This window comes from Wyeomyia smithii, chromosome 1, assembly GCF_029784165.1.
Source record: "Wyeomyia smithii strain HCP4-BCI-WySm-NY-G18 chromosome 1, ASM2978416v1, whole genome shotgun sequence".
NCBI classification, from domain to species: domain Eukaryota; kingdom Metazoa; phylum Arthropoda; class Insecta; order Diptera; family Culicidae; genus Wyeomyia; species Wyeomyia smithii.
The window spans coordinates 151,757,533-151,778,493 of NC_073694.1; the positions used below are offsets into that span (position 1 = coordinate 151,757,533).

At 40.0% G+C, this 20,961-nt stretch overlaps 1 protein-coding gene across 2 annotated transcripts in view; it reads left to right on the top strand.

Annotated features, from left to right (window-relative positions):
• LOC129729310 (protein similar) overlaps positions 1 to 20,961 on the top strand; it is a 221,752-nt gene that overhangs the window by 181,937 nt on the left and 18,854 nt on the right. For both annotated transcript variants that reach the window (XM_055687839.1, XM_055687920.1), the window contains 3 exons: positions 11,271 to 11,896; positions 16,428 to 17,011; positions 20,248 to 20,878. In XM_055687839.1, the coding sequence (XP_055543814.1) occupies positions 11,271 to 11,896; positions 16,428 to 17,011; positions 20,248 to 20,878 (1,841 nt within the window). The remainder of the gene's footprint in view (positions 1 to 11,270; positions 11,897 to 16,427; positions 17,012 to 20,247; positions 20,879 to 20,961) is intronic.

Below are 20,961 nucleotides of genomic sequence, written 5' to 3' on the forward strand. Positions count from 1 at the left end.
GTGCTTCATTTTGCTTCTTCGAAGGTGTTTATTTGTCACGGCGTAATACATGCTATCGTCGCGCGACAGCTGCTTCCTGCCCAGAGGATACCAACGATTGGAAGTCGCACCACACCGGCATAAACGAGTTTTCCCTGTCCGCCTCAACTACCAACTTCAACTTCATCCACCAGCTGCTCTCTTCCCAACGGCCGCGTAGACGTCTCTCAGCTGTGCCCTGGTCTGGAGCCCTGTTTTTTTAATGACCGTGTGCGTATACATAACTCACACAACCGAAAAACAACATTTCAACGGCAGCAGCATGTGCAGAAAATTTTACAACTTCCATCGCACTACTGCCGTTTGCCAGTGAATCAGTGGCGGAATTTCATCATTTCTGACGAATTTTACCTATCTTTCTATATGCTTTTTTCGCCACCATTCGCCAATTATCACGTATCTATGCTTTGCCTTTATACGGGGGCTCCAGCTTACAAGCACTGGTTCCATCAACTTCAGGTCGTGGTTCGAGTGTCGTCATAAATGTGCAAAAAAGGTGAGGCCTTTGGTGTTCCCCGGGCGGACGGTGCGCCGTGAAAGTATATGTCGAGAGGCATGACACGGCAACTTCGACGGCATGTCACTGGCGAATCAACGGGAATATCGGTGTAGTAAAAACCTGAGTTAACTGAAGAAGGACTGAAACTGCTTATAGGTGGATAAATTTCGGCTAGTCGGGAGCTGGATTTTTTTCTGTTTTGTAGCTTTTTTGGCAATACGGTGTTCCCGTTCTAGTGGTTCCAACAATTGGTGTCGACCGGTTTCACTCTGCTTCAAAAGCTGTTGAAGTTTATGTTAATATTTTAGTTACCAAACTGTGTGACTAAAAAACAAATTGAGAGTTTTTGTGATTGTCGCTTTGATACATTCTATTTCCTGTTCTTCTTTAAGGAGCTAAATGAATCCTCCACTTTTTATTTGAAATAAAATGGTTTTGATTGTTCGTCTACACAAAAAAGTAGAACAGGATTTCCAGGATATTCCCGCTGGTATTCACCCCAAATACCATTCGTGACACCCTTCTAACAGCATATTGCCGGAGCATCGCCAGTTCCGTTTGAGTTGAGTATGAAGTGTTCTGTGGTAGTACTACGATATTATTAAGCATGCAGCGGTGCGAACTGACACACAGACGATACCACGTCACAGACCGCCCGTAACACTCGTTCTCTCTCACTCTCTTTCTCTCGAAGATAGAGATAACCTCAACGTTTAACTTGCTCTGGATGTTGCTCTCGCGACCGCCTGCAACCACTTGGCGGGCAGCGCTACAATTTTCCATCCATCGAAAAGCAGTACGCTTCGGTGACGAAAAACTCAGTTCGAATCGCGGCGTAGTTGAAGCAAGTATCATCTCGGACCAAGTGGCGCTCGTAGGAAACGCAGAACATTCGCCGAAACCGCGCATTGGTGCGACCGTTTCGCCTAACCGAGTCCTTATTTTATTTCCCTTCTCTGCACATCTTCTGTGTCCCTTTGTATTGTGTTGTACTTTAGTCCTCGTCTCCACTAATAACCGGTATCGTCGCGTAAATCAGACAGGACTCCGTTTCCCCTTGTCCCGTAATCGTTCTTCGCTCTATCCAGTAGCACTGTCCCGCTTTGGTATTCTCGCCATATTGTTTTTGTAATCAAACGAATACCCACCAGTAACTCGGTTATTTGCCAACAACGAGGCAATCTATCGTAAGTTCGAAACTTCATTGTTTGCATCTATGGCGCGATAAATGTCGCCGCGTACACAACTAACCGTGCAGGAAAAGTGTTCACATATCCGTGAAGAATCGCCGAACTCAAAGCGAAGAAGATTCAATTGAACTCTGAAAGACTGCCAACCATATTCGGGGTGTAAGCGCTGCGAAGTGAAATTCAAGAAACGAAGGGGAGAAGACCGTTGGTTTCTGCAATTTCATGTCTCGCATCGGAGTGATCGCAGCGAAAAGACAAAAAATCGCGGAGAAATTGCCCCCGAACAGAACAGAAGCAGAATCATTCGAAGCGCTCTTGCAACTCCGTACAGAACACCGACTCAAACGTCGCAGCTCGCACACGCTGTACCGATGCTGAACAAACAGATTTCATCCGCGGTTATATAACATTTTGACGACGCTAAATTCTGCATCGCGCGAGTGAATAAGGTATAATGGAAAGAAGAATTTTCGAGAACTCTGGGGAGAACAGTGTGGTTAGTGATGCTGGACTTTCCGGTTAAGTGGACGGAGACCTGTGTGCAGTTTTGAATTAACAACCACTGACATTTTTTTTACATAACTCGACACGTTGCATGGTGAACGAAGATCTGATCCTCTGTAAACACCGTCGAACAGCATTCGAGCAGTGTGGTAGTGCTAAAATCGTAAAAGCGCGATGTGCTGTATCGAGAACTGCAGCAGCCGCCCTCCCCGAAATAAACTGAAGTGCATAAAAACGCTATATATCTATATATGTCGCTCTCGAGGCGTCCGTAGCAGTGGACGTTCTTCCAAAGAGGACTGGTTTTGTGTGTGTAGCAGTGCTCAGCCGACTTAATTCGATTCAATTCGTTTCTTCTGCCTCTTTTCTGTTTTCTGCTTCTCGATAAATCCGCAAAAGGGGTTCGTTAGTCACATCGGTTAACCATTGAACATTCTTTTGTCGCAGTTGCATTACCAGTGCTAGGATTCCCGAAGCTGCTTTCAGAATCACGCGTGTTTCTTAATGGTTCTAAAACTTTGTTATTTTGGGGAAATTTATTAAAATTGAATAAGTCAACGTTAGAAGTACCGTGAATCACATCACATACTAAAGCTTTCAATAAAAAAAAGACTATCTAGCTGAGATAGATCTCCCGATATACAGACTATTCGTGTGGTTTACTCAGTTTTTAATGATAGAGAAGAAGAAAAAACACACACGATAAGATAGATGACCCGCTGTGATTGAGATTAGTGTCACGACAACGATGCTGGATTGCGAATTGCAGTTCACTAGATCCAAACCTTTTTTCTCTTTTATTTCTTTCCTCGTGCAAACCGGATTCCCGCGGCACTGGGTTCACGAGTTGAGCAAATGAACAGAAGGTGCAAATTATTATCTTATCACCGTTTCGTGGATGATGACCGGAAAATACCGTGGGAATGTGATGGTGTTTCAATGTTTTGTGCCATTTTTTACTTGGGCGAAACACGGTGCTGCAATTACTGGCACTGATAAGGTTGTATCACAAATATATAACTTGATCGACCAGCTTAATGCAAATTGTTTATGTTACTCCGTTTTGTACATTACTTTGCTTTAAATCCAAATCCAAATAGTGAACAGTTCGGTGTTTGTTAATATCTTGATACGTTTCGTCCAGTTATTTCTAGGCTTGTGCGAAAATACCAGTTTTTCTTAATGATCGTTGCAATCAAATTTATACTCAAGCGATTTTATAATAGACAATTAATCTATTGTGATAATACTCGGGTGTTTTCTGTACTCCGCACTTCATATTATTGGCAGTTTGAAGTAAATGTTACGATTTTATTTATATCCGTGCTTGTGTTTTACCCTTCCGTCTCAAGCATACTGATCTACTATACCGAGCCTCTTTTCATCCTACCAATACCACAAAATTACAATTCCCTGGAGGGAGCTCACCTAACGTTCCTCTTTGGTCAGCTTTATTCTAAAAGGAGCTTATTATGTCAAGAGGAAGGAGTCTTATCAAAACCTAGTTTCCTGTGCCAATATGGTTAGTTACAATTACCGGGAGAGGATGAATATTGCACTGGTCAGTTTTACTATAAGAAGGATTTATTTTGTCGAGAGGAAGTTATCTTATAGAAACCTCGTTTCTCCTGTCAACTCCGCATCACAAACACAATTCGCTGAAGAGGCTCTTAATACTAAACCTCTGGTCAGTTTTATTATAAGTAGGATTTTATATTTTGTCAAGAGGAAGGAGGAGTCTCACCGAAATCTCGCTCTTCCAGCCAATATCGCGCCATAATTACAGTTCCCTGAAGAGAACTATTACACGTTATTCAGAGCAGTTTCATTAAAGTTCAGAGGGACTTATTTTTGTTTGGAGGAAAGTCAACAGGAATACTGTAGAATTCAGCTTGAAGGAATGGTATTTAATGGAGAGCCTGAGAGTAAACTCATGTTGAAGTCCTTTAACAACCAAATGGCCTGATTCTACTAAGATTCGAGCCCACGACCACCAGCTTGTTTTTGAACTACCAGCAAAAAACGCCCTTTAAATAAAAATCCGTAGTTCTTGACCAACAAGGTAAATGTGTGATCCAGAAAAATCATTGATTCTTTCTTATTGGAAAAAAGTATGCGGGTATGTGCCGTAGTACACAAACGCAGGTTTGACGTAGGACTACGATACTATTCGTTAACTAAACTGATGGCCCATTTCCTCCTAAACATGTATGCTTGTTCTTCGCTGCATCACTTGTGTTTTCTCCAAAATTTTGGTACAAATGCGATACAAATTGACATTTCTCTCCAATGAAAGTATACTCGCAATCGTTTAGCCTACCTTTTTGATGTCTGGGTTAGAGAAATCAATCAACCGCAAATGCATCGCAGATTATCATCTCTTTAGTACAAGGGAGAGTAAACAAAATTAGCTAAGAAACAGGTTGCACAAACATCTGTGGACGAACCAACAACACGCGAGCTGACGAAAATTTCACATAACAAAAACGTTATAAACCTTCGACCGATGTGAGAATTTTGCCCAATGAGATGTTATTTGGTTGGCATTGCAAACTAAACTAGCGCATACAACCGTACGCATCAGCAAACATACGACAACTGAAAATAATCGCATTACGAAAGTGCTTATACATCATTTCCACTACCAGACTGCTGCAATTGAAACCAATAGTGGCTCGTTGTCTTCTGAACGGTTATGCTCCAATACGATGCCGACTGCTTGGCATTGTTTGGTCTACCTTTTTGGTATCTGTGTTAGGGAAATAAGGCAATCGTGTGGAAAATGTATCTGGATATTTGGCTTTAAAACTTCTCCGAAGTTTGAAACTTTTCCGAATTCAATACCGGCATAACTCGAAATACATAATTTCTAAAAAAATGCGTTTGAAAATTTGCGCTGAAAATTTCTTTTTTCATTTTCGTGAAGATTTTGAATTTTAAGACTTCCTATTTTTATTGAACTTTTTTGGTTTTATTATGTGCATGTAATAAACGAGTCGTAATCTCATTTTTCCGTCTTTTCAGAGATATTCTAGATTTGTGCAATAAAGGCACATCTACTTATATTTCTGGAATTTTTGTGAATTTTGAAACGGGTCTTTGTGAGATGAAGCTTAAAAGTATTTGGTATCATTTGCCAATAAAAACTCAAAACTGCACAATTTTCAGTTGTCAGTATTGAATTTATCATAACAAGTGGCGTTAGCGGAATCTTGTATATTTTAGCTTTCCAACGACATTTTAATTATTGAATTCGGGACAGTTGTATGAGAGCTATTAGCATTTGAAAACTTCCATTCTGCCAACAGAAAACGTTGCATGCTCGACTCAGTTTTCACAGATTGTACCCTAGTATAGTGAAAAAAGACGTAGTCCTACGTCAAAAGTTTAAATATATGAGGAAATGATTTTTAAATAATTTTAAACAAAACAAATATTTTCCAGTTAGTATCATGACCTCCCAGCTGGTCTCGAGGACGATGCTGTTCTAAAAAGCCAGTCGGCGTAGGTTCAAATCTCGGCTCGGGAGAGACTGTAGGATCGCAGCGCTAGTCTCGCAATTGTCCTGTACACCAAACAAGTTGGGCGCAAAGTCTGTGTATGATAAATAGAAGGTCGAGTTCCGAGTCGGAATGTAGCACCAAGGCTTTGCTTCGCTATTTTTTTGTATCATGAAAAATAGTTATCAGTAGAAACAAAAAAATGTTTTGAAAGGTTTTTTCTCACAAAAACTCATCTACAGGGTGGCAACGTGAAAGTGATACACTTTATTTATGTCATAAAACTCAAACAAATTTTTATTTCTCTTCGGAATCGATTTCAAAAACATCTATAAGTAGAGCAATTCCACAAAAAATTTCACTATTTTTTTATAATTTGTCATTTTTTATTTGGCTGAAACATTTCAAAACCATAACTTTTTTTCTTGATTTCTCCATGATCGAACCGGTCGCATTGTTTAGGTAATCATTTGTAGATTTTATAAAAAAAGAAATTTTTAAAATGAATCTTTTTCAGATAATCAATTTTTAATTTCTCTTTCAACTTTTTTTTTCAAAAAATCAATAATTTTTTTAGAGTGTATATTTTTTTCGGAAAGCCGAAATTACTATCCACAACTTTGCTGAAGACATCACACCGATCAATCAAACCGTTTTGGCCCTACCATTATTTGTAACCTTCCCCGAATAGCATTTTTATTAGCATCTCAAAAATGAATCGTGTTCCGAAAAATTCAACCAATAGCACAAAATGGCATTTTTTGCCTATAGAAACGTCTCTGCAAAGTTTCAGTCAAATCAAAAGTGATCCATTAATTTGGTTGCCCGTTTTTTCTGGAATTGCTCAGTAGTAAAATTACAATGTACTTAGTTGAGTACAAATCTTCCTCTTTTGTGTTTGATAACGGCCCGTAGACGCTTTTTGAAGTCATTGCAAGCTGCACGCACAACTTCGTTCGGCATTTTGTTCCAAAACTTGACCAAACGTTTTTCAAATGTGTCCAAACTCAAATGCCTAACGTCGTTCAACTTTCTTAGCATGTATCCCTAGATACTGAAGTCAGGCGGGTTCAAATCCGGTGACGATGCAGGCCATTCAGATAAACTGATGAAACAAGGCAAATTCTGCTTACACAATTTCTGAAGGATCAATGCCTTATGCGCTGTTGCTGAATCCTGTTGGAAGCAAAAACTGTCTTTCTCAAAAAGCTTTTTAGCGCGAGAATGCAAATGGCCTTTGATGACGTGTTGCAAGTAGTACTTCTTTTATTTTCACGCCCCTCTCAATGAATAGCAACGGTAATTTCCCTTTGGTTGATAAACCTCCCCAAACCATCACAGCCGACGCATTTTGATATCGCTCGACTGTTCTTTTACCGGTACATCCAGAGTAAAAAACTTTTCGTTCCAAAAAATAATGTGACCTGCGTGCGTTTTCAGCAACAACCGAGGTTTAGCAACCCTGCCGGCAGTATTTTTACAAGGTAATCCGTGAATTTTCTGATTCTTAAAGGCTGAATATGCAAAGTCCTTTTTGATAACATTTTACATGGAAGTGTGGCTCAGGTTAATTTCACACGCCATTACTCTTGGACCTTATTTGTTCTCTATTTAAATCCATTGTAAAATGTTCTTAAAAGCGAAACTGAAAACTGACTATATTTATTTCGAATAATCAGTAATAATCTGTTTCATAGACGAACTGACGGAAATATTGATGATATGTTTTTCGCTCCTGTGCAGAAAGAAATAAAAAGATTCCAGTTTGCAATTTCTTGTGTCTTTGAACAAGACTTTTATTTTTCGAAATGACCGTTATGAATAAACAACATAAATCCACACTTATATAATTTTGTATATAGAATCTATTTAAATGAGACGAAATATTTACCTCTTAACTTCTCGGATATGAAATCGTAAACATCATTCAATCTGCGGTCCATTTTGTCGCCAAATCCTGACTGGATAAGCCTGTTGAGTGGAATGTTTCCCTGAAATGTATAATGTATCGGCATAACCAGTAATTTCATGGCCAATCATTGCAACCACCGTCACCATATCTTGCGTAATGGAAAATTTCTTCCGTCGAATTCATCATCAGCTTCGTCATGTTCTCTGTTTGCCAAAGGCAAACACGGAGACCTCTTTTTTGCTTCTTCTGTCAAAATGCTTTATCGACCACGTCGAATCACTCACTTTGTTTAATTGCTGCCCTGCTCAAAGTCGAATTTTATAGCCCTCATCACTTCCACGTTTTCATAGGATGTCGCCTTCGCGAATATATTTTTGCTAAGCAAAAATTGAATTCAAATTTTTGGCCTTGCATCCAACCAGTTATGTATCAGCAACGTGCCGCCTAGTGCGAGAAGATTACTCTCAATTGGTTTCCCGACTGACTGCAAGCAACAGCAACAACAGGCTTACGAACACCTCCTCTAGGCGGCGGTTTTTGATTGAATTTAAGTAACACGTAGCAATCTTATTCCCAAACCTGGTCCGACGGCTGATGTTTAGTAAGTTGTCTTATACGCCCTAGAAGGAGAAAGTCCATCTGCGTGCATAAATTGAATTATGACACAAAATGGGACTCGATTGGTGCCGTGATATAGTACAAAACAATGTGATTGAGTCCCCAGCTAGAACAGAAGTAAACTTTTAATAATGCAAAATTCCATCTTCAGACCCTTTTATTTACCAACCAACATTTCGAAAGAGTACCGCAGTTCGTTTGCATATCGACTAAATATCGCGTACTCATTCTTACACTGGAAACTTATTCCTTCACTGATTGTTTACATGAATAAATTTAAAACTCTCAGAGTCCTGCCGTAATATTGCGGCTTCCTACCCAGTAGCCGAAGCCGCACGGTCTGCAATCAGCGAAAGCCTCGTGTCTTGTCGTCTGCAGTAGTACTGGTAGAGAGTAGTGGACAGCTTGCTTGCGTGTATGAATTATATAATGGATTTAATTGTTTTCAATTTGTCTCGTTTAGCTATGTGTCGTCGTCGGATTCGGAATCGTTCGGTTTCAGTTTGTCTTCGGTTCACGATAGATAGAGCTTTTTAGTTGCGATTTTTTTCCACTTCGGCAATAACGGCGGAATTGTTTGTTTTGATAACGCAATGAAACTATTTTTTTAAATGCACAATAAACAACATATTTACAAAAAAATTATCGAGCTAAGACAGTAGCCCACTTGATAAAAACCATTCAATGGAAATAAATGGATAAGCAAAGAAATGCAAGATAATTAATACAATTGGTCATAGCTTATTTTTTTTAATTCTGTGATACTTTGGTTCAGACGTTTATAATCACAATCGAAAAAGCAAATTCAATTCACATATAGTTACCACTGGCTTCTAAATAAAATTAAAAGGACATTTTTTTCACAACATGAATTAAAAGGACATTAATAGATGGAAAATATTAAGTAAAAGTAATAATTGAGCAACAATATTCCAGCACGGCGCATAAAATTTTTCTTCAACGATGCGTTTTAACCGTGTTTCCTAAGTAATCTTCTGTTAAACGTCATAGCTGGTAGAAAAATTGTTTTCAAACGTGACCTCTTAGCCAGCATCAGTTAATCCGCACCGAAATGATTCGATAAGCCGCAGTAGTTACGCAACCGATCCCCTCGACCACCGCGCTAAGCACGATAATTACAAATTGTTCGAGTACCCCCGTGCAGTGAGAACCTTTCACCTCCATGCTCACTCTCTTTGTCTGGTTAAACCTTATCAGCTGTCGAAAAATACCACCGAATAAATAAACAACCACTGAAACATGTGTTCGTTTTTCTGGTTTGTGTCTGTGTTATAAGTGCGTGTGGCGGCACTTGCATAGACGGCACTTCTCAAGTCTGAAGCCGTTTTCAATTCAATCGAAATTAGAAAAATGCTATCATTTGCTGCGCCGCTCTGTGCGTCCGGCATTCGTGTTCATTTCACCAGCTCTCTTATTTTGTATTCCTCGACGGATTTTGTTTTGTTATTCCCGAGACGCTGGCAAAAATAAACCTATTTTCAAATTTCGTTCACTTGTCACTCGTTTGCCACACGCTCGCGAAAGAGTAGACAAAAAAAACTTGGGGTGACTTTATAGCCATCCAGCAGATGCAACTGTGGAATATTTATGATTGACGGATTTTTTCGTTAACAAACGCAAACAATGTTCGGTTTGGAAATTCTGTGCAATCAAAGGCGGTCCGTTGTTACGATGATGTCGTAATCGGTTGCTACCGTACTAATGAGCGTCCATTAGTCAAGTGAAGATGAGATTCTTCCTGTAAGCAACTTCTGGGGCCAAATTGTCTGTAATCTCGTAATGGTACTACTGCAGCATGGTAGAAAAATAACTAATATTTCATCACAAACTGCTGCACCCTGGCCTAAGGGAGTGGGGTCGTGCTTGAGTAATGAATTGAAAATTTCTCCCATGTGGAGGAGGACAAACAGCAGCAGAGCACCGAGAGAATGGTGCGATCCAAATTGATGGTTAAGAGCGATCGCCGCTATAAATAGGATACGGGCGAATGGCGTATTGATGCACAACAACGTGAAAAACAAGTCGGCAGATCTAGGAGTAAATGCCGACAAGCAGAATCGGAACGGGAGCCGAGTAGGTGTGTTCCACGCGAGATCACGCTTGAACGCTAAGAAGCTGGAAAATTGCATGTTCCGTGCACGGGGAAGTTTTCTTCCGCGAAATTAAAAGTTGAAACATGTTATGTGGACACAATCAACTCCATGTTCGAGTTGAAAAAAAATCGTTTCCTATTTTTTATTTTCTGTTGGTATCGTATTCAAAGGAGTATGAATGTGTTGAAGTAATAACAAAATGCCGCTTAGATTAGAACATCAAAACTTTCTCTACTTAGTCAGTTCAAAGACATGTATTAAATATTGCTATATCTTTTTATGGCCATTAGCGAACGATCCTTTACGTGATTATGCAATGCTGAAACGAGTAATGGATTAACGAGTTTTTTTTTACTGGGAATTTACTCTCTGCCATTAAAATGAAAGTATTTTCCTGTTGAAATTTCGTATTGCATTCCGTAGTAACGCACCGTTAGATTTTTTATCCTCTTTATATAGTGGTATTGTGATGTGTTCCTTACTTCATGCGAACCATAGTGAAAAAGTAAGCAGAATCTAATTTTTTATACGCAATCCCCAAATCAGAGATTTTAAAGAGCAATACGCGCGCGCGATTTTCGTAAAAGCAACTCTCGAGAGTCTAGTCCGGTTCGAATTTCCACAGCCCTGCGGGGCAACACAGAACAGAAAAAAAGAAGTGCATCGTTTTGGTTAGTTTACTTTCCTTAGATTTTCCTTCTGAATTCAGTGTGCAAGCGGTCTATGTAAAGAAAAAATGCTCGTTCTGGGATCTGTCCGCGGTAAAAAGTAGGGCGGAAAAATGTAAAGAAAAGTAAATTTACCTCGCGCCGTGTGTTGTGCTGAGTGATGCTACCAAAGTAGAGCTTCTGCTGGACGCAATCCCTTCAAAATCCCAAATTGAAATTTTTGCAGTGGTGTCGAGAACAAAGATGAAATATACTCGTGTGCTCAATTGGAGGCACGTCAGCAAAAATCAACTGCGGAATCACCAACATCAACCGCTACACAAGCAGAAGCTGTCGCAGTGACGGACACCGCAGTGAAGACTAGTGATAAAGTGCTCAAAGAAAATATCAATCACATTAATACTGATAATCCCACTACCAAATCCGAACTATTGTCGGAAAATACAGCGAAAAAGAAACCACCAACAGAGGAAGTGATTAAAGTGCTTGGAACAGTTACTGGCAACAGCATCATTCGGAAAGTTACCGCTGCCAGTGTACCACGCCCAGTGTCAGTGACGGCATCAATTTTCAACTCCGTACCGAAGAAAGAACCATCGACCGTTACAATAGGCACTGGTGACAAGCCAACAATAGCTGCATTGCGTAAGGTTCCCCAGTCGGTAACAGCGAAACTATTTGTTACTCTCAATCCACAAACCACCAGTGGAACTCCACCGGATCCTGCACCGACTGCTGCTACGGTCAACTGTAACAAACCGAAACACGCGACCGATACTATTTTTGCCCCACGCACGCAAGATATGAACAAAGGGTTCTTGATGTTCTCGGAGGAGGAGCCAGGATTAACAAGTAAGTAAATTTGTTTTGGTGGTTTGTTCCACATATCGACCAAATGACAGAAACATATCCCTTTTTACCAGATTTTTACCACCTTATTATTTATCATCAATCATCATCAAAATGTAATAATATATTCTCTATGCAAAACTGTACAGTAAACAAACAGTTCCAACTCAACCGCGATAACTTCAGAAAATCACCTGATTCCTTCCCCACCCGGGTGCAGGGAAGATGAAGAAAGAAAAATCGATGGACTACATTCTCCCAGCCGATGGAATATAGCTCTAACCCGGTTCTGAATACTCTTACCCTACTCCATTGCTGCTGAGAGCACGAAAAAGAAACTTTGCGCTTCCTTCGACAGTTTTTTTCCAAACGCGCCTGGGTTGAGTTAATAATTAGGGTGATACGTCTCAGACATCGAAACCGTACTGCGGGACTTGTGTTCACGCACACGGTATGGTGGCGATGCATTCGTGAAGAGCTGTTCTTTTTATTTATATTTCCACCAAACACTGAACTTCACAATAAATTCAAATTCCGCAATTTCTCTTCACAAATGTGTGACTTTCAGCGGTCTTCGTGCATCGCTTTACGAGAAATTTCATTCTTAATATCTTATAACTTGGTACTGAGGATTGTATTTTATCGAAAACCAAACAAGTGGGAAAAACATCGCGGCGCACTGATATTGATATCAAACTGCAACTGCGGAATGGGTAGATATACTTATCAAACAAAGAAAGGTTACTACGGAACAACACTAAAGCAGCCTTTTATGATTGAAAAAATGCAAATGTTTTGAGAGCATAGTCATAAGATGCTATCAAGAGTCACTTTCACTTTTTTCTTTTGTTATGATGAGTCCGTCTTTGGCTTCTAGAAAACTTTTAACTTAACTCGGATTCCTTTTTTTCACGTTCTCTTACTTTTAGAAGCGTTAATTGGTATTTCTGAAGCTCAAGTTAGGGTCATCCTCTTACTGTTTTGGCCCGTTTTTTAAGAATTTTCCTGTGATTCTAGGCTATGTTTGGGTCTTTGGAATCTGTTCTCAACTATTCTTTTTCAACAGTGTTATTTGCGTGATTTTATGTTAACTTGAAACCACTTCGACGTAGAACTACGTATTTCTTCACTATACTATATTTTGGTTTGGTGCAAAAACAAATTTCGCACACTTGGTGCGAAGACTCAGATTTCCCGACCTTGCTCTTAAAGTTCGTATTGAGCTAGAGTAATAATCTGAATATTCAGTAAATCTATCACGTTCAACCCGATTTCTTGCAGTTTAGTGATTTTGATGGCATTTTGGGAAAAAATTCTTCGAGGAATGTTTTACCCCAAATGGCGTATCTTCTAGTAAGGTGGACAGTTCTGATTATCCAAATTTTCAGCGAAATATATATATCAAATCTAGAAGGAAAACTTGTGATTTTAGCTTTTTTTTGGTTTTTGGAAAAAAAAACTTCTAGGGCCGTTTTACTCCATTTGACGCACTTGGCTTATCCCTTTCTGACCGGGCCCATATAATTGCGTAGGTAAAAGGTGACTTGAACAAAACCTACTCTCTAGCCTTTTGAACGGCCTATTCATTGTCTTATTTCCACAACGCTAGTGTCAACATCGCAGCTACTACGAAAAATTAAAAACCGGAGCAAGCAAGTGTTTTTATATAGAAATTGGTTCGATTTAGGTTTTGTTCTCCGTCATTTTTTCACCTACACAATTGTGTGGGCTTGATCGGAAAGGGTTATACATGAAATTAAAGCTCTTGAGTTAACCTTCTAAACGTTATATACAAAACTTTTTTCTAGCGATGTTGAAAAGAGTAGGAAGACCCTTAAATTAAAAAAAATTATAAGGAAAATGTACTTTTTTTCGTCATGTTACCTCTTTACCATATATTGTGACCTTTGCCATATATTGTACTATTAGTGTAAAAATAGCACAAATTTAAAAAAAAATCCATCAAGTCTAGCAAGAGTTATTGCACTTTTTGTGATTTGGACATTTTTAGACATATCTTCTTTGAGGGCCGTTTTACCCCACTTAACCTCAATAGAAAAAATTGAAATTTTGCAAAATCTCCTACCTTGAATAGACAAACAAACGCTGAAAATTCCAGATCAATTGGAGAACATTGAAACAACATGCGGTCGCGCCTCCCACTAACTGGCTCTTAATGCTCTATAAATTTGATATTATTTTACTTTGTGAAATATAATAAAATCATTCCAAAATTAGGCAAACCGTTTTCTAGTCAGTTTTCGTCCAATTCAAGATCTATTTTTTATTTAATGAATGCTTTTATGTGGGCAAACTCTTAGAACTATGATATCCGGCTTCAAAAAAAAAATGGCGATTCTGAGCCTAATTATAATCCTAAATAATTTGAACCTGTTTGGTATTTGAACAGTATTTCGGAACCGTTCGAATAATTTTAAATTTCACACTGTTTCCTATCATTTATATCCCTCAATTTAACTTTTTAATGTGTAAAAATGTTTCTTCGTTTTAAATTTACACAGTCCAAATATGAAATTCAATAGCAGATTATGATACAAGTAGATTTGTTTGAGTGTGATAACAAAAAAGCATACTCCGAATGTCGCCATCGTGTGCTTCTCACACATGATGTTTAAAGTTGCCAATTAGTTGAGAACAATCATTGAGCCGAAACATGGCTGTCGAATCCGTTCAACGACTATTTCACAGCTTCTGCTAATCGCAATCAAGTTGTGAGGGTCTGAAATTGTTTCTCCGAAACCATCCGTAACTGGCCTCCATTAACCCAAGTAGACAAATTTAGCGCTTCGCAGACCGAATTGGTCTTCGTGTTATCTGTTATCTTTGTGCCGGCTGTGCTGTTCTACATTTACGGATACATACATGTACACTTATCGCTAGTCAGCCGTTTTGGAAACGTTTCGAAAATATCGTGATGGCCTGAAGTTTGTTTACTTTCACGGCGCGGTCTGCCGCCTCAACTAGTCAGAATGCAGTCTCGCCGTAGTTGATGTGTTATCGTAGACTTTGTGTCGCCAGCTCAAACCAATATTTTATGTTTCACTGTCCACTGTTTTATGACACATGGATGATTGTAAGTTGGTGGTTAAAAAGAATGTTAGTGATACCAAACACTGCTCACAAGGAAAAAACATTTTTTATCACGAGAATGTGAAACACCTGCATACACCTAGTATACAGAAAAAAACTCGCATTTGATAACACTTATCAGGTTCATGGTTGAAATGAAGCATGAAACAACATTAACCCAGTTTAGATGCGCTGTCATCGATTTTTCCCAAAGATCCCACCAGCATTAAACGATGCGTGGAACTCGCAATAAAGCCACATTTTTATTTGAACCCGTAGGTGGGCTACACTGAAATTTTTCACTATCTGCCAGGAACGTCCAATACTCTGACGCTCTAGCGAAAGAAGTCGATGGAAAAATTTTGCTGTTTCTATCGAGGGTTGGTAATTTTCGTACCTTTTATCTACCCACCCTCCCCATTCAGCAATGCTTTCCAGCTTGTGAGGAATAGGAGAAACGACGTTTTCGGGGGAGCTTTCGCATTGCCCCAGTTGCCTAGTTTGTTTGCTATGTCCGTATCCATCTTTTGGATTGCTCCAACGTCGCACCACTGCTACTGCGCCACAGCTGATAGAAGGTGGAGGAGGCTGGGCAGAAGTCCGTTGTAATAGAGTACCCGACCGAACTGTTCCCTTCTGCTGAAAGCAAGAAAGTTTTCTAGCCAATTTTGTATTCATGGGTTGCGTTACAATAAGCATAGCGTATGAAGCCTCAGGTGATAGCACACAATGAATTGAAGATGGCTCCGCGTGTGCCAGCGAGATGTGAGCTGTGACGGAATGACAGCCATTACGAACGTCACTGTTTGATGATGATGTTGATACAAGTAGTGATAATTTAGACTGATGTTACGGGAAATATGACCAGCAATATTTTTGGCGTTCTTTGTTTGTCAAACTGTCAAATTTGTGCGCCGGATCCGTTTTTTTTTTTGTAGCAGACGTACTTCCGTTGCAACAGCCCTAGAAAAAGAGAAAGAAGAATCGGTCGATTCCTCTTTTAGTTGGGAACAGCTTTAAGAAAATCAGCTAAGGCAAACGAGAAAGTCGTTCTCGTGACATGTCATTTTGGGAGGCAGCGTTGCTTTCCCAATGGACCTTCATTGACCTCATTTTCGGTGGCAACTATATACGCTCTGCTAGGCTCATGTTTCATCCTTTTTCCTATATTATTTTGTCCTGCCCATAGGCAGCTCCAATTTGGGCTATATTCAGGGCGGAATGCTAAAATAACATCACCCATAAATTCCATAAACTCTACTATTTGTTCGTTATTAGCTGGTCTGGTGTTTTTTTTTTCTAATAGTACAATGGGCTTTTCTTCCTTACTCTAGTGTAAATTGCATCAATATAATCCCATTTCATGGTTTCTGTCATTGGTGGTTCAAATGTCCACGATAACTGTTCATCATGTGTTAATGTTTTTTTTTTTGTTTTGTTCCAGTGCTAAAAGATGAACCTGACGATTTAACGCATCTGGCACCGACGGCGGGCGATGCCTGTATACCTCTGGAAGAAACTGGTCCCTTCTTCAACGATGTATTTGACGATTTCATGATTGTCGATAACTATCAATCGTTGCTTGAAGATGAACTGAACTGCCTGGAAAGTGCCGAACACAGACTCGGATCCAGCAGCAGTATATCAGTCACGTCAGTGGCTTCCCCCATCACGGTCAATGGAACCACTATCACAATGGTAGCTCATCACAATCCACAGAACGGCAGCACCGCTAGCAGCCAGCTCTCGTCACATTCGTCGCCATCACCATCGCTATCGTCCTGTTCGTCGTCGTCCCTTTCATCGCCCTCCACAGCAAGCTCTCCGCTGAACATCTCAGCCACTTCGCCCAGCGGTATTGGGACAGTTTCGTCATTAGGCTCGGCATCGGTGACATCACGTAACACTTTCCCCGGTCAGAACTGCCATAATGTCGATCCAAGCAGCAACGATCCGTTTATAAACTACCGGGATGAAATCTGTGAAGTTAGCCATTCACCGCATTTACTGTCGCCCGGATTGTCGAAGGTGGGTATTAATTTGCTATCATGTACCATTATCTGGGATTGAACAGCGAGATTGAATGTATGTGTTTTATATATAGTTTCCAAAATCACTAATCTCATATTTCATTTTGGGCAATAGATTACCCAACTAGTCTCAAAAAACGTTTTTCGTAATGGTTCATTGGCTTGCTCTGATGTTAAGCTTAACTATAGTACTAAACATTGCCCAACACAATCCCTGCGTTCTAGCAGCTGTACTGCTGTCAGGGTCGATATTCCAACGACGATAGGACCCCAATTTACATAATCAACTGCACATTATCAGTAGCTTAGCAACAACAACAGCAGCAGTAGCTAGACTGCAGTTGTATAGCTGGCTAGCACTCTAGAGTCGATAGAGCGAAAAACAACTGCTAATCGATGGGTGTCCTCGAGGCACTTCGCAAATAATCAAACACACAGTGATCGTAACACTACTGACAGGAGGCGGCAGGGGCTACAGAATCTCTCTGCTCTCGAGTGTGACTGGAAGTAGTAAACTCCAGCACACCGCGTAGCGCGCCGTACCAGCCGCGATAATTATCTCTAATTTTTATAGTTCGACCAATTAAATTAAACGCAAACACAGCGTTTTGCGACGGGCTAGCGAACCTTTTGACCCTCGCAGCGGCCGCTTTTGTCAGCCGCCTCCTCCCCTGAAAATGGAAACGCGTCTGCTTTTCGGGGGCAAGATAATGTATTCATTCTCGTAATTGAATAAATGTAATCGTTGTAAATTACCGGCTAATCACCGCGGAGCCAAACCACACCAATCGCTAGACGGATTTTCATTTTGGCTTGGACACGCTGAGTAAGTTTCGATGGTACTAGCTCCCTTCAACATGTTTAGTTTTGCTATACATCAAGGAGATGGCGCTGGATTGACCCAGTATAGAACTGAAATGTTATCTGTTGATCAGCATGTTCTCGCGTGAGTCTTATCTGCTACGGTTTTTGTATACACAAAGTCATTAAATTGTTATCAACCTTGTCAGAGACGTGATCCCGTCGCATGCCTCCGTTTTCGATATGTTCAACGGCTTCAAAAGATTTGCAAAAGATAAGCTACGCTTTTCGACGTGTGGTATAATTACCCGATAATTGTAGATTCCGCCGCTAAAAATATCCACCTGCGGCTGAACTGAACTTTAAGTGGCGACATTGACATGTACCTACACAGAAATCTAGGATATCTGTTATCTAACAGTTTCGTAGCTAAACAATGCGTTTAATAGCATCTCGTTATCCTTCAAGACTTTTCGGAAGGTAAATGCCGTCCTTTTCATCGTTTCCTTCGAAGTCACGTGTCTTGCAGCGGTCGTTTATTGTTTGCATTTTTTTCTTCTCAATCAAGCAGCCATGCATACACACTGACTACTCATCACACTTGACACTGCAGCGCTAAATGGCCTCCGACTGCGCTAGTATCTTATCAAACAACAAATATGCGAGAAGCGAAGCCCGTCCAAGTAAACCCATTCTAGTGGCCGTGTTCTGGTTACACCGAACTAGTCAGTGTTGACAAACTATGGCTCTCTGCACTTTACATTGCAATCGATGAGGAGAGATGTGAATGGTGCCTGTTTCACTCATTTGCATCGAGTATTATTTATACCGAATACCTAGTTTTCCGTGTCATCTTTAAGCGCTACTGGATTTACCGGGGTAGCATAAACTCACACGTGATACAAGATCACTAGGCAACAAAATGCCGATGTGAAGGAAAATGACTGACTAACAAACATTCCACTTGAAGCGTATTCTTTGTTTGCGAGAGTCACCAACAATTTTAAGACTATTTGAAGCTCATTACACTTAGTCCGCTCACACCCTATTATCCTAAAGAAGACTTTAATGTGATGTTATACAGACACAAGGACACCTTTTAGGACGCCTTGCCTAAATTTTCGTTCTCGAATAACCTCGTAATGCTCCCTTAAATAATATACAATATATAGTTGAAGTAACAAATTCATATGGTTGCTGCGAAAACAATGTTCTACAAACAGATGCCTTGGCTGGGTGTTGGTATCCGATAGATCCTATGAAATCGTACTAGCCATAGCTTTGAGTTTAAAGAACAGCAAGATTTAAAATTAGATGATTGGAATATCACCAACACTAGAGAAATCGGTCGTAGTGTATGATCGTAGCAGCTCCGCAATTTTACTGTACACTCTTTACAGATTGCGGAATATGTGTCAAATAAATAAACAGCACGAGTCAGATGTCAGATGGTTTGTTATCTAGCAATTTTATTCTAAATCGATAATGAATTGAAATGTGATAAAAAAACGCTATAAGAGTGGATAATTATCTTGTCACCATGAGATCAGTTAAAATACTTTAATATTTATTTTGTTATGAGTAAACTCATTGTAAAAACTCAACTTATTTTGAACCATAAATGATTGAGCTACATCAAATATTTCAATCGAAAGTGGCAGTTTCTTTTGCTATCCACAAATAAAATTATTTGTCGTATACTCAATTTCTTGGGGGTTTTTGGCATATCCTTTTATTTCTGCCATCATTGAATATTCATACATTAATAAATCATTATCCTAAAAGTTGAAGTAAACCATTTATTGCCGGTTTTTCTAGCCATTTATATTTCAGTCCGTTACGTACACAGCAGACTTGTCGCTGTGCCTTGGTATGCTGAACGGCATGACGCGAAAGAGAGTAAAAGTCAACGAAAGCGAAATTACATTGGAATCGATATCAATCGAACCAGACTGTAGGCTCGTACTAAAAAACATTGGACACACAAGAATCAATATTCGATTCATATAGCGTAAAAGGTACACTCGAACAATTTGCGATAATTACACTGGTGAAAACAGGTTTTGCCCAAACTGGAATAATTATATATTTATTATTCTTTGTGAATTTTGACGTTCCTAGCAAAGAAAACCTAAAATGAGTTTTTCCGTAAGCAAACGTAGAAGCGACGAATCCAACGAGCAATAGCTCTACGGCTTCTGGACCCACTTCCCAACTAGGGGCACCAGTATTTACCAGAATTCAAGCTTGGGGCAACTTTATTTGCTTTTGTCGACCAGTTTAATAGTTAACGGGTTCTCTAGAATTAACACGACTGAATTAAATTCATTATATATTTCACTTTAATGTCTTGCTGTTCACTATTACGATATTGGTAACAATAGCATCCCCTAGGGGTCAGTCCATTAATAATGCTGTTTTGTTTTATTTCAGAGTCCCGGAGGAAGTAGTATACCATCGCTGTGCAGTCCGAACGGCTCCGGCTGCCCGGAGGATGAGCTTGCATTTATGACACTAAACATGGACGACGATTTGGACCTGTCGATGCGGGCTCCATACATATCGATGAGCGAAGTGGATGATCTTCCGCTGCTAACATCAGACGATTTGATGTGGGGAGCTCCGCCAGTATCAATCGACGGAACTAGCGGTGCCGGTAAATATACAATAATCAAGCAGGAATTTCCCGCCGTTTCGCAACAAATAAACGCAACATTGGCCGGCGGCAAGTCCGAGCCTGCAGCAAATGTGCGAACTGACCTCAGTAGCAATAGTAGCACCAGTAACTGCAACGGCAGCGGTAATGAAAACAATTGCAATATCGGGAACAAAATCATCGATTCCAGCCTGGCAGCTCTGCTGTGCGGCAACGTAATTAACATACAGACGGCGACAATACAGCCAAACAGCAACCATCAACAAATTTTAATACAACCGCAACAGACACAGACTACAACTACGGAACAACAACAACCACGACAACTGACCAGCGAGAAGAAAATCAAGCTTGTCGAATCTAATATGTTGCCCCCGATGGTGGTTATAGCACCAGGATTTAAAACTAGTAAGTTATCTAACAGTACTCGGAATATTTGACAGGACTGTAGCTATAGTTTCTGTTGAAAAGTGTGGCAACCGATTAGTTTT